The following is a 14,488-nucleotide window of genomic DNA, read 5'->3' as shown; positions in this document are numbered from 1 at the left end:
GTTCATGGGGTTCTCAAGGCAAGAATACTGAAGTGGTTTGTCATTCCCTTCTCCAGTGGACCACATTCTGTCAGACCTCTCCCCCATGACCGGCCCATCTTGGGTTGCCCCACGGGCATGGCTTAGTTTCACTGAGTTAGACAAGGCTGTGGTCCTAGTGTGATTAGATTGACTAGTTTTCTGTGAGTATGGTTTCAGTGTGTTTGCCCTCTGATGCCCTCTTGCAACACTTACCGTCTTACTTGGGTTTCTCTTACCTTGGGCTGGGGTATCTCTTCACGGCTGCTCCAGCAAAGCGCAGCCATTGCTTCTTACCTTGGACGAGGGGTATCTCCTCACCGCCGCCCCTCCTGACCTTCAACGTAGGATAGCTCCTCTAGGCCTTCCTGCGCCCCCGCTGCCATGGCTCCACGCCCGCGTTGGGTAGCTCTTCCCGGCCGCCCCCCCTGACCTCGGACGCTGGGTATCTCCTCTCGGCCGCCCCGCCTGACCTCGGACGTGGGGTAGCTCCTCTCGGCAGTTCCTGCGCTGTCGCAGTCTGGTACTCTCAGCTGCTGCCCCTGACCTCGGACGTGGGGTAACTCCTCCCTTCGGCATGGGGTCCTCCCGGCGCAGCCGCCGGCGCTTTGGCGCGCGCCGCACGGCGCAGCCGCCGGCGCTTTGGCGCGCGCCGCACGGCGCAGCCGCCGGCGCTTTGGCGCGCGCCGCACGGCGCAGCCGCCGGCGCTTTGGCGCGCGCCGCACGGCGCAGCCGCCGGCGCTTTGGCGCGCGCCGCACGGCGCAGCCGCCGGCGCTTTGGCGCGCGCCGCACGGCGCAGCCGCCGGCGCTTTGGCGCGCGCCGCACGGCGCAGCCGCCGGCGCTTTGGCGCGCGCCGCACGGCGCAGCCGCCGGCGCTTTGGCGCGCGCCGCACGGCGCAGCCGGATCATATAATAGTTCTATTTTACTTTTTTAGGGAACCTCCATACTCTCTTCCTATAGTGGTTGCACCAGTTTATTAGTGCATTCTCACCAACAATTTATAATTTATGCTTTCTCACCCTTTTCTTCCTTGCCAACATTTGTTAACTTTTTTCTTAATTGCAGAACACTTTAGCAGGGGCACTTACACAGACAACCCCTATGGAGATCATGATACAGTTCAGGAGTTTGGAAACTTGGTTGGGGGGGGAATATAATTCTTTTTTAAAAATCTTTATTGTGATATTTGGGCTCCCTGATAGCTCAGTTGGTAAAGAATGTGCCTGCATTGCAGGAGACCCCAGTTCGATTCCTCAATCAGGAAGATGTGCTGGAGAAGGGATAGGCTACCCATGCCAGTATTCTTGGGGTTCCCTTGTAGCTCAGCTGGTAAAGAATCTGCCTACAATGTGGGAGACCTGGGTTTGATCCCTGGGTTGGGAAGATCCCCTGGAACAGGGAAAGGCTACCCACTCTAGTATTCTGGCCTAGAGAATTCCATGGACTGTATAGTTCATGGGGTCGCAAAGAGTTGGACATTACTTAAGTGATTTTTACTTTCAGTGTGAAATTTAGCATTTTCTCCTATTATAGAGAACAAATCAAAGAGGTGTTTTAATACTTGTTCTGATAACCAAATAAAATCGAGTTGTTTTCATATGCATTGTAGTTGTTATGGATGTCTTAAAATATATCACTACTTCAAAAGCATAGCCATAATTAGATCTGCTGCAAGATTTTTGAAGCACATATATCACAGTTTTGTTTTTTGAATAGTTCAGTAACTGAATTTCAGTATATTTTGTTTGGGTTTTTTTTCTTTTTTCTTTTTTTAAGTATTTTGTTTCTTGTGTTTAAAAATTCTGGAAGGGACCCAAATGCAACGGTGTCTGTAGCATAGAAAAGATTAGGAATCCTGCTTTTATGTTCTGAGACAGCACTACCTCCCTACCATGCGAGCACTCCTGTTTCTGCCCCCGTGCAGTTCTTTCCCTTCAGTCTTCCTTTTATCTGCTCAGGCTCTGCTTGCAGACGAAGCTCTGGCCAGTCCTCTTCATCTCGTAAATCTAAGGAGTTCTTTTCAGTTCTCACTGGATGCTGAATGTTTTTTCCCCAATTATGTTCATGATGTTGGTCAGTGCCGATAAGGGGTAGTTAGTGACTACAAGTGAAGCCAATCTACGGACACGTTGCTCATTCATTTTTAAAATGTGCAAGTCTAAAAAAATAAAAGTGCAGGTCTGAGAGAGGGCATAGCAAAATTGAAAAACCAGGCAAGATCTCTCTGGCTAAAAAGTAACACAGACTGAATACCGCTATTCTTGCTTAACCTGACACAGACTCTTAACAGTTGATGATTATTGAGTTTTACTTTTCTTTTTTTCTTTTTAAATAGAAATCATGTTGTTGATATCAGTGTTGCAGTCAGTACTCCTGCAGGACTCATCACACCTATTGTATTTAATGCACATATAAAAGGACTGGAAACCATTGCTAATGACGTTGTTTCTTTAGCAACCAAAGCACGAGAGGGTAAACTACAACCACATGAGTTCCAGGTAAGGTATTATGTATTTACTTTATGAATGTTACTATGCTATTTTAGTGAATTGCATTGTTTTTAAAGTTGGCCTTTGCTTTTATTGCATTTTCCACTTTTTGATTCTGCCTTGTGTTCTCACTGACAGAAGGTCTTGAAAATAAAGAAAAATTGAGTAATCTATCACAAGCTGAAAAAAACATTTTTAAGTAGTGTGCAAAAGCCACACAACTGACTTGTCTTCATGTTGCTATGGTTGTGTGTTTTCAGAAAAGTGTACCCCATTCAGTCTTTTCTTTTTTTTTCCCTTTCACCTTTATGTGTAATTAGTAAATAGAAATTGTATATATAAGGTGTACAACTTGATGTTTTGATATATGTATACTCTGTGATCGTGACAAGGTAATTAACGTATCTGTCACCTCATATACTTACCATTTTCCTTTTTTAATGGTAGTTGAGTCCTTTTTTTAGAAAATATATTATTGAAGTATACTTGATTTACAATGTGTTAATTTCTGTTGTACAGCAGAGTGTCTCAGTTATACATGTCTAGCAATGGCACCCCACTCCAGTACTCTTGCCTGGAAAATCCCATGGACAGAGGAGCCTGGTAGGCTGCAGTCCATGGGGTCTCGAAGAGTCGGACACGACTGAGCGACTTCACTCTCACTTTTCACTTTCATGCATTGGAGAAGGAAATGGCAACCCACTCCAGTGTTCTTGCCTAGAGAATCCCAGGGACGGGGAGCCTGGTGGGCTGCCGTCTATGGGGTCGCAGAGAGTCGGACACGATTGAAGCGACGCAGCAGCAGCAGCATACATTCTTTTTCATATTCTTTTCCATTATGGTTTGTCACAGGATATTGAATATAGTTCCCTGTGCTACACAGTAGGACCTTGTTGTATATCCATCCTGTATCTAATAGTTTGTGTCTGTTAATCCCAAACTCCCAATTGAACTCTCCCCCCGCCTTAGCAACCATGAGTCTGTCTCTATGTCTGAGAGTCTATTTCTGTTTCGTAGATAAGTTCACTTGTGTCGTATTTTATATTGCACATATAAATGATACCGTATTTGTCTTTCTCTTTCTGACTTGCCTAGTTTGATAATCTCTAGGTTCATCCATGTTGCTAAGAATCCCTTCTTAAAGTAAAACATCTTAAGGTCTTTTCACAAAACATTTGTCATTTTTTCTGATTTATATTGACAAGCAGTTACCATGATCTGTTTTTAAATTTTTTTTTTTCCCTTTAGGGTGGCACTTTTACGATCTCAAATTTAGGAATGTTTGGGATTAAGAACTTCTCTGCTATTATAAACCCACCTCAAGCATGTATTTTGGCAATTGGTGCTTCAGAGGATAGACTGGTTCCAGCAGATAATGAAAAAGGGTAAGTGCCAAAATGGAGAGGGAGTTGTAAACTTACTTTCATTACAGTATCCCTGGCTTTGAGTCTTAGGTTTTATAATTATTGGCATGGCATACTGGAGCTTCACACAGAGCTAGATGTAAGCACAGAGTGAAGTTTCTCAGGGCACCAACTCTTCTTATTTTGCTATTTGAGATGGGAAGTCTTATTTACTCTAGGTCAGGGGTCAACATAATTTTTCTTAAAGAGCCAGTTAGTAAATATTTTATTTTTTCTGGGTCACACAGTTGCTATTGCAAATACTCGGCGATTGTGGTATGAAAGCAGGCACAGCCAATACAAAAATGTATTCCAGTGAATCTGTGTTTGGTGGGATTTGGCCTATGGGCTGTTGTTTCCTGACCTGTATCCTTCAGATGGTTGTTTGGTCTGTTTCTTCAAACTATTGATTTGAGCTAGAGATGTACAACCCATGAAGAGTAGGAGAAAAATAATGTTACCTGGTTGGGATTGTAAGTTAGGAGCTGGCATTTGGGCTGGTTACTAGCTAACATCTAGTGATTGCTTTTAGAATACCTAATAATGTTTTTTTAATCTTTTTCTAGATTTGATGTGGCCAGCATGATGTCTGTTACACTCAGTTGTGATCATCGGGTTGTCGACGGAGCAGTTGGAGCCCAGTGGCTTGCTGAGTTTAGAAAGTACCTTGAAAAACCTATCACCATGTTGTTATAATTAATCCAAGAATGTCTAGACTCGCCTAGGTCACACTGTTTCATTCTTACCAAGGTATTAATATGTCATTAAACGGTGGTTCTCTTTTTATTTTAAGGTTAATCAGTTATTTTTGAGTCTGTCCAGATAAGTTATTTGTAATGGGCATTACGAATTTTTTAAAATGCCAATACATCCCAATATTGTGCACATTTAATAAACACCAGATTTTAAGCTGTGTACTCCAGGTCAAGGGGCCTATGGCATAGCCCTTTGGTGGTAAGTCCTTCCACTGGAAATGCAGAGGTAGAATTGTGGTTCCCTATTGAGACAGGCACATAAAAGTAACCTTGATGAGACCTTGAGGTTTTGAAATTTAATTAACTCAAATGTTTTGATTAGATTTGAGAAAAGAGAAGTCAGGAAAACTACTTCATTTGGAGAAAGGATTTGAACTGAAACTTGATTTTGGAATTTAAACCTAGTTAAAATTTTTCTGTTACATAAATCTTGGTTTATCATGGATAAGAAGCATGGAGAACTTGAAGGAAAATATGAGAAAACTTTAAAAGTCAACATTTTCATAGGACTGTTCAACCAGCTGTTCTTTGTTGTTTTTCTATGAATTCAGAAATGGTTGTTTTCTCCTCTTGAGATGAAGATATAAATATGAACCAGCTCCTTGGTATAAGTGAGAATTTGTGTGTGTATCTATTTAAATGTGTCATTGTGAGAGCAGAATTCTATAATTGCCTCAAATAAAAGAATATGCTTATAGAATTTAACAGAGTGAACTTGTGAAAGTAGAATTTTTCCTGTAAAATTAACTAGTGGTTACTTGCAAATGAACTAAATTACTAGGATTTATTACTTAAATACTTGAAAAACTTGTATCAAGTAACTGTGGAATGGAATAAGTGTATATATGTAAATATGGTTCCTAGTGAGATATGTGCCAAAGTCCATTTATCATCAAGTTGTACCTGAAAAGAAAAAGGGGAGAGATACACTAGTGGACAGTTTGGAGTGATAAAAGATGATGACTGGAACAAACTGGTCATTTCTACTTGGATAAAGTGGAAAATGTTAAATGTGTACAAAAAGAAGTGTTCTATGTTTTTCCACCCCAATGTTGTCTCATGTAAAATAAGAAAACCCTAAAATCCTGTCAGAGAGAAAAAGATTATTTAGGTTGTTTGCTACCTTATCAGCCTAAATATTTATTTTCCATTTTCTTACAATTTGCCTTTCTGTAGGGGGGTGGGGGGTGGTGATATTCAGGATAATAAAAATGAATTAGAAACATTATTGCAGTTCTAGACTTTCTATGGAATTGATGTGACTTAATAATAAATTTGGAATTGTTTATGACTATTAGCAAATCTGATCCTCCTTATAAAATGTAATATGCAGAACTGTTCCCTGAAATTTAGGCCTTTCAATGTGGAATCTGTTTCTAAATGTTCATTATTACATGGCGCACAAGTGACACTCGATATATTCCAGGAATATTTTCCTTGCCGTATTATTATGAAAATAAATACGTTAATCTGACTTTTCAGTAGTGATTTTAGCTTGAATTGAAGATTATGGAGAAGGAACAAACTTACGACAAGGGACCATCAGTAGTATGAGCCACATCTGGTTCAAATACATGAAACTTCAAAGATAATTCATTATTTGGTAGTGTTTATGGCTCTGTTGTTCCCTTGAGAGAAAAATTTAAAAGTTGCATTCTAATAAAAATTGTTCTGAGTTAAAAATTAACCTGAGCTATAATCTAAATTTGGATTCAGTTTATTTCCCTTACCAGATGGAATGAACAAGTCTTAGAAATAGTGTTTTGGTTCAAATTAGATTGTTTGAAAAATTAAACTATATGTTTTCAACATGTCTTGTCTAATATTTTTGATTTTTTGGTAATTATTTTTCACATTAGATTTTTTAAGACCAGGAACAGCTATATACATGGTAAGCTCTTAATACAGATACATTTTGAGTTTATAGAATTGGTAAAATAAGTTCTGAATTTGGGAGCATATAATCTAACCTTCAGGCTCAAGGAGCCCTCTTGTTAGGAGGTGGTACATAGCAAGGAAATGTGGTCTGGCTCTGCTAGCTATAAACTCCATTCCTGAGGTTTGTGAATGAAGTAGTATCCCAAGGCCTGGACTACAGAGGTTGACCAGTGCGAGTGGTCCCAGGAATGTGCTGTAAGGAATTCTCATCACTCAGTAATGCATAAACTCTGGAGGACATGAGAAAATAATTACTACTGATTCCTAATCTCTAAAGCCAAGTTTGTAGAAGAGTCTGGTATCTAAATCAAGGATAATTCATGTTCATCTCAAAGTTTTCAGTTTTGAAGAAGAAATATCTTGATAAGATTCAGATTAAACTGCTCAACTGTTCATTATTAGCTGATGCTCTTCCTGACCAGAGTTTTGCTTTTTGTAGGGAGGGGGAGGTGAAGATGTTGTAAGTGAAGGTATTTTGGAAAACTAGGATGTAAGTTTACCATTTTATCGTTAAGCATACTAGATCTTGTACTCATTAATAAGTACACAATTACATAACTCCTGACGTAAGTAGCACCTAAGTGTGAGAGTGCAAGAGTAGAGATTCAGCTATTTCTGTGTAAGTAGGTATAGGAACTTATAGAAATTAAGTTTGACAGTGATTTTGTAGAAGAAAAGCTCAAAGTATTCTAGGTCTTTTGAAGGATAAGTATAGCATATCACAGTTCTAGAAAACTTTCCAACTATAAATTATCCTATTGCTAGAAAAATTCAAGTCCACACCAGGTTTAAGAAAATTACTCATTTCTGATTATCACAGGTCAGTTACTGTTATCACACACTTTAGTTTCTAAAGTTAAAAGTTTTAAAATTAATGAGAACTTTATTTAAAGACCTTATGTTGAATTAGAAACATAATTACAAGGAGAGTGTTTTGTATTTAGAAAAGACAAGGGATGTTTAAAGTTTGGTGTGAATGTTGCTTACTTGGATATAAATTGGAAAACATACTTCTGTATTGAACAAAGAACTGATAGATGAATGGGAGTAAAAGTACATCACTTCTGTATTTTAAAAGTTATTTTCTTAAGAGAAAGGCACTTGTCCCAAAGTCAGCCCCTTTGCCTTAAATTAGAGTTGGATGTATTTTATGTCTTACGTGTAATAATACCCAATGACTGTCACTGCATCGCTTTATCTAATCCACAGACAAGTCCATACCTGATATTAAAGGGAGGTAGGCCTGGGTGGCTTGGACTCCTGGCAGAGCTTGCTTTATAGAAGTACAGAGGTTCACAGAAGCAAAGGTTTACACATTACACTGGTCCTACATCTTTACTGCTGGAGGAAGCTTTCACTGCTAAGGTACATCTTGGTAGTAAAAAACTTCTTGCACAGTCTGGTATTTATTCCTGATGCAAGAATTTACTAGAGACAAAAATGTTTTCAACTAGTAAACAAAGAATTCTTACATATTATAATACCTGGAGACAGACTTTTCCCAAATGGTATTTAAGTTACTTGAGGCCATTACAAATATCTTCAAAACAAGTATATCACGGCAGTACTGTTTTTGGTAGTTTCTGCTTAATGCCAAGTTTACTTGAGGAGAAAGAATTTTAAAAAGCAGCTGATGAGAAAATCTCATTCCATCAAAAGAAACTCCTAGAAAATGAAACTTAAAAGTTTTTAAGATAAACCTCTTCACAGATAATGGAGGCCCTCTAATTCACATGACTTTCACAAAAAACTCCAAATACTTGATGCTTTTAACTTACACCAATGGTATCGTGACAATTAAAGTGGCTTTCTCTTTGATAAATTTTGCTGTAGTCATTTCAGTATCCACAGATTCTGGAAGGTTTAGATATAATCTGTACTTTTCAGAGACCTCGATCAATATATCATCCTAAAAAAAATAAAGAGCGATTTTAAAAGATGAAAATAGAAAAGTATTTCCTGGTTAGAATTTGTTATGGGTTTATTGTTCCCAGTTATTCACTCCTTTTCCATAAGAAGAGGGTCCACTTATGAGCAGTAAAGGTATTGTAAATCCCTGAGATTCTGAGGTGGTGGTTGTTCAGTGCATTAAAAGTGAATTGATAACAGTACCAGAAGATGGATGCTGCCATTATAAATTATGTGGCATTGACTTCACGGCTGACCAGCAAGCAGCAAGAAAACTTGCTGGAGACTGGAAAGATGGTGATCTATGTTTTATGGTGATAACGCCCTTAGCACAATAATTTGGAAGACAATCTACCTCATTAACTTGTGTTTTTAGGTACAGAAATGGGAAAATAGAATGTTATTTGCATGCGTTGGTTCTGTTGGCTACATTTAACAAGGTACTACAAAAAGATGAAGTTAGAAAAGTTCTCAATTTGCAAGGGAATATAAAGAATTGAAAGGGAATACTGGGGGCAGGAGGAGACGGGGACGACAGAGGATGAGATGGCTGGATGGCATCACTGACTCGATGGACGTGAGTCTGAGTGAACTCCGGGAGTTGGTGATGGACAAGGAGGCCTGGTGTGCTGCAATTCATGGGGTCACAAAGAGTTGGACACGACTGAGCGACTGAACTGAACTGATACAGAGCCCATAAATTTTAAGACTTGAATGAAAAATGGAACCAATTTTTATTTTCAACCAGTAATAAAATTGAGAAATAACCTTTCAGCCTCAACATTCCATGGGCAGCAAACAGGTTGAGTAAGCTCCTCAGCACCAAATGACAGCATAGTCTTCAACGCTCTTTTCAGGCATGGCTAAGGTAGATTATGAAAGAGAAAAAACCTCCCAAAGAATGGAGCTAAAAGTCATGGAAAATAATGGAACTAGGAGGCTAGGTAATCAAGGAAGCTTGTCAAGGGACCTCAGCAAGAACATCCTCTACCTCCAGGAAAGGGACCCTTGTACTATCTGCCTACCAGGATTTTAGAATTGCTGAATATCAATAACTACTGTGTGCCTTATAGTTTTCCAGTTTCTGAATTGAGACTGTGGATTGTGGTTATTCTGTCTCCATTCTACATTGTTTGATGCATGGGGTTACAGAAATAGATAACTTGTCATTGCAGTTCATGCAAATTTTGTCTAATGCAGATTATGATGGCAAAATCTTGCACTTCAAAGTCTGATACTGGGATTGGAGATATTTTTCTTGGGAAAAGAAGCAAATACTTGTGACCAAGAGGGTGGACTGTGGTAGACTGTAGATTGTTGCTTTTCTTTTATAAGACGATTTATGCATCCTTATTATGTAACTTCCAGTGACTGCTTGTGAGAAGAATGTTCTTCCCAGCCGTACTGATGTAGGACTTGGCCTTCTGACTTACTTTGATCAATACAATGTGAGCATAAGCAATAGATTCCATATCTGAGAGGAAGTTTTAGGATCTATTGCATGGTTTCACCATTTCTATTTCCCTCTTCCATCAGAATGACTTGTCTAAAGTGAAAATTGTTCTTTCACCTTGTATCTTAAAATGTGCAGCACTCACAGAGCAAAGCAGGATGAGTTGACATGTAACCTGAGCAAATTATTGTAAGCCACTGAGATTGTGGAGTTTTTTTTTTTACTGCAGCATAACACAGTGATTATTGACTGATAGAAATTTACAGTATTACCTATTCAGCTTACCTCAGAAACACTAAGGTCACAGAGAGATACTGAATTAACACCAGGTAATTCAACTTTTAATTCAATTTTCAGAGGTTTCTCATTCTGATCTGCCACAATTTTTAATTCATAGGCTGGTCTCTTCATCTCCACTTTAATCTCTGTACTAGAAATCTCTTCTATCAGACATGCTGTTTTACTTGAAACTTGGTCTTCTGGCAGTAGAAGTTGAGGAAACTGATCTGAATTGCTCACAGTACTGCTTCGTATCTTTTCAAGGGTTAGTTCTTTATTTGAAAAAAGGAAAATGAAATCACAAAATTAATCAACATGAAATACTATCAGGCATTGAGCTGTAACAGTGGTAGTGTTAGCCAAGACGGCAGACAAAACTGCAGGTAAATTGGTTTGGGAATCTGAAAAGATTCTTAAACCAGACAATCTGGTTTAAAAGTTTGCAGGATTTATCTTTAAGGACATGCTAATATTTTTTAAAATTTTATTGAAGTATTGTTGATGTACAGGGTTGTGTTTAATATCTGTGGAATAGCAAAAAGACCCAGTTACATGTTTTTCATATTCTTTTCCATGATGGTTTATCATAGGATATTGAATATAGTTTCCTGTGCCATACAATAGGACCTTGTTGTTTATTCATCCTATATATAATAGTTTGCATCTGCTAATCCCAAATTCCCAGCCCATTTCTCTTTCCCTTGCAACCACAAGTCTTTTCTTTATGAGCCTGTTTCTTAGATAGGTTCATTTGTGTCGTTTTTTAGATTCCACACATAAGCGATATCATATGGTATTTGTCTTCCTCCTTCTGATCTACTTCGCTTTGTATGATAATCTCTAGGCCCATCTATGTTGTTGTTGTTTAGTCACGAAATTGTATCCGACTCTTTTGAGACCCTATGGACTGTAGCCTGCCAGGCTTCTCTGTCCATGGGATTTCCCAGGCAGGAATACTGGAGTGGGTTGCCATTTTCTTCTCCAGGGGATCTTCCTGACCTGGGGAGCTGACCCACGCCTCTTGAATTGGCAGGCGAGTCCTTTACCACTGAGTCATCAGGGAAGCCTCTGTCTATGTTGCTGCTGCTGCTGCTGCTAAATCGCTTTAGTAGTGTCTGATTCTGTGTGACCCCACAGATGGCAGCCCACCAGGTTCCCCCATCCCTGGGATTCTCCAGGCAAGAACACGAGTGGGTTGCCATTTCCTTCTCCAGCGCATGCAAGTGAAAAGTGAAAGTGAAAGTGAGGTGGCTCAGCTGTGTCCAACTCTTAGCGACCCCATGGACTGCAGCCTACCAGGCTCCACCGTCCATGGGATTTTCCAGGCAAGAGTACTGGAGTGGGGTACCATTGCCTTCTCCAGCATCTATGTTGGGACATGCTAATATTTCTAATATCTAATATTTATATTTTTCTATCTTAAATTTCTCATCTTTTAAAATTGCGACTTCTAGTTTGCAAAATGTACACCAGAAGCAAAAAGCATTTTAAATCAGATCACTTTCCATTACATTTCATTAACTTACCGTTTCTCATTTTCTCTCTTAAGTCTGCGGGATTGGTTTGGATTCCCATCAGATTTTGTTTCATTCTTTGAATGCTTCCTTTTATTCTAAATTTGGTAATATAGTAACAGTTTGAGAGAGTAAATTGGAATTGTTCCTCAATGCATCTCATGGCCATCCGTATCAGTTGATCTTTTTTCACTTGGTCTTTCTCTGCTGCCTGGAGAACATCAGGATGATAGGCAACATCGATGACTGTGTAAACATCTGTGTGTGTAATTCAGAAGGTGTGAAATGAAGACAATTTGTTTTAGTAATGATATCGTCAGGTAATATTTTAAGTCATATCCTGATAAAGATGGAAAAGTATAAATTCTATTTCTGTATCTTCAAAGACAATCACAATGGTGCTATATATATAAAATTCCAATTAGAGAATTTCTTGGCATTTTATATGAATTAAAATAGCTCATATTATTAGGAAATTAGTATTCAATTTTCACAAAGTACCTTTATTCAGTTCAGTTCAGTCGCTCAGTTGTGTCCGACTCTTTGCAACCCCATGGGCCCTTATTATTCATTGACTATACCATGACCAAATATGTAATGCCTTTTTACCACGTAAAATCTGGCCCATGCTTATTCCCACATCCCAATTTTTAAAATGTGCTTTCTCTCCCATAATTCTATGTACCTGATGTCTCAGATATATCTTCTGGTCTGCCAATACTTAGAGGTACTGGATGAGTGGCTGATTCTGGAGCTGGGATCCTTTTCCACTGACATAGGTTGATAAAAAGTAATTTTTCTTTCGGTTTCTAGAAAGCAAAAAATTTGCATGTCTCAAAATCCAGTTTTTAAAATTTTTAAAAATATCCTAAAGGTAACTCATCACAGAGTTACCTCCCCAACCAAATAAGTTCTCTTTATTTGAAAAATCTCCAACTATGTTATTCTCTATTAAATAATTACATTACTTTTGATTTTTATTCTAGCAGAAAAATGACTGATTTTGGGATCTCCAAAATGTGTCAAATATGAAATTCCCATTCTTATTCCATCAACACTGTCTTTCACATTACATTCAATTTTCCATTATTCAGAGTGACAGTTTCCCTCAATGTTCTTATGTTGAAGTAGTAATAGCTAAGGGTAAGCCATTGTCTGGTTATTCCAGGACCATTTCAATCAGGACTTCCCTTTCTCTGGGCACCAACTCTACATACCAGGATCCTGGTTTGTAGACAGAGCTGTGGTTCTGGGGCAGCACAGAGCTCTTTCCCCTCTTTGAGCTGCTGTTGAATGAACTTCTGATAGCTCTCAGGGTTACTTTCAGCCAGATCATCTAAGAGGTTCCAGAACTGAGTAACCTGGGTAAGCAGACCCTTTGAGGATGACTCCATGATTGAGATGAATAGGCCTCTTAAGCCTGTGGAAAGACATGACTTAAGGAAGAAAAAAATCTCCCCTCAAATCTATTCTTTGGGGGGAGGAGGAACAGTTCAGGGGCTGTCTTGTTGAAGTTGACAGCTATTCTTAACACCAGTGCCTAAAAGATTATGGATCAGCACTGTTTTATCTTTTCCTTATACTCTATTTAGTACCCTTTCTTACATTCTCAAGATGCTCTCTCAGATAGTAAGTCCTTAACCTCTGCATAGACCATCACAAGCCTTGCTGCTGCTGCTAAGTCGCTTCAGTCGTGTCCGACTCTGTGCGACCCCGTAGACTGCAGCCCACTAGGCTTCTCTGTCCATGGGATTCTCCAGGCAAGAACACTGGAGTGGGTTGCCATTTCCTTCTCCAGTGCATGAAAGTGAAAAGTCAAAGTGAAGTCGCTCAGTCGTGTCCGACTCTTCGCGACCCCATGGACTGCAGCCTACTAGGCTCCTCCGTCCATGGGATTTTCCAGGCAAGAGTACTGGAGTGGGTCGCCAGTGCCTTCTCCGCTTGAGAGGTCATTTAAAATTTGGATTTCTTGGGATTTTCTTGTTTCAGCACCCGGGTATATGCTAACTGGGGCCTGAATTTGCTAGAAGTGTGCTGTGGGTTGAGGGTCACATGAGACTTTCTCAATCCTCAGCATAGTTTAGGAGTTAAAAGCATGGACTCTGCAGCCAGAATGCCGAGATTCCACTCTTAGCTCTATCATTTACTAGCTGTGTGATCTTGAGAAATTAATTTACACATGTGCCTCAGTTTATTCTCCTCGAAATGGAGGCGATAATACCTATCTCATAGGGTTATCGTGAGGATTAAGTAAGCTAATACGGAGAGGCTGGAACACCTGCCAAGAATAATATTCTCTATACCACTTGATATAACCTCTCTCTAAGCCCCCTCCGTCAATGGAGACGTATCTCACAGCATCCACAGAATGAGGAGGATTCTCCAAATACTACATTAAGATTAGACTAAATGGGAAATTTAATTTTTCCAGAGGTCGGCGAACCTACCTCTTCCTTTGGTTTCTTGACAAAACGCGACGCCGGTTACCACGGTAACCACATTGGGACACCCTCTAATTGAGTCCGGAAAGCTCCAGACAGAAAAGTCTTATCTTTCTACATCCAGTTCCCGAGTCTTCTCCTTTTGGTTCTGGGCTTGCTTTTCGGCTTAGCCTGACCCACTTCTTTTCCAGGACGGAAAGAGGTCCTTTTGCCTCCCGTTCTACCTCTGAGGACTTCTAGAGTGTCCTGGAAACCCTTCTTTGGGAATCCTCGGGACTTCTGTTGG

The 14,488-nt window shown here is 39.7% G+C and overlaps 2 protein-coding genes across 2 annotated transcripts in view; one reads left to right on the top strand and one right to left on the bottom strand.

The window, feature by feature from the left end:
• Positions 1–6,480, top strand: part of DLAT (dihydrolipoamide S-acetyltransferase) — a 34,944-nt gene extending 28,464 nt beyond the window's left edge. Inside the window, exons 12-14 of the mRNA XM_027563764.1 lie at positions 2,358–2,520; positions 3,760–3,896; positions 4,481–6,480. Coding sequence (XP_027419565.1) covers positions 2,358–2,520; positions 3,760–3,896; positions 4,481–4,610 — 430 coding nt within the window. The 3' untranslated portion in view covers positions 4,611–6,480. The remainder of the gene's footprint in view (positions 1–2,357; positions 2,521–3,759; positions 3,897–4,480) is intronic.
• Positions 6,481–7,470: 990 nt separating this feature from the next.
• PIH1D2 (PIH1 domain containing 2) lies at positions 7,471–14,487 on the bottom strand. Its single transcript, XM_027563765.1, has 6 exons — positions 14,209–14,487; positions 12,979–13,181; positions 12,447–12,570; positions 11,774–12,019; positions 10,254–10,519; positions 7,471–8,516 (listed from the first exon to the last, which is right to left on the bottom strand). The coding sequence occupies exons 2-6, from the start codon at positions 13,153–13,155 to the stop codon at positions 8,382–8,384; spliced, it is 948 nt and encodes a 315-aa protein (XP_027419566.1). The 5' UTR covers positions 13,156–13,181; positions 14,209–14,487; the 3' UTR covers positions 7,471–8,381.
• Position 14,488: the final 1 nt, after the last annotated feature.

The sequence above is a fragment of the Bos indicus x Bos taurus genome, chromosome 15 (assembly GCF_003369695.1).
Source record: "Bos indicus x Bos taurus breed Angus x Brahman F1 hybrid chromosome 15, Bos_hybrid_MaternalHap_v2.0, whole genome shotgun sequence".
Taxonomy (NCBI): Eukaryota; Metazoa; Chordata; class Mammalia; order Artiodactyla; family Bovidae; genus Bos; species Bos indicus x Bos taurus.
Note: the sequence above shows the minus strand (reverse complement) of the source record. Positions and strands in the feature narration are given on the sequence as shown.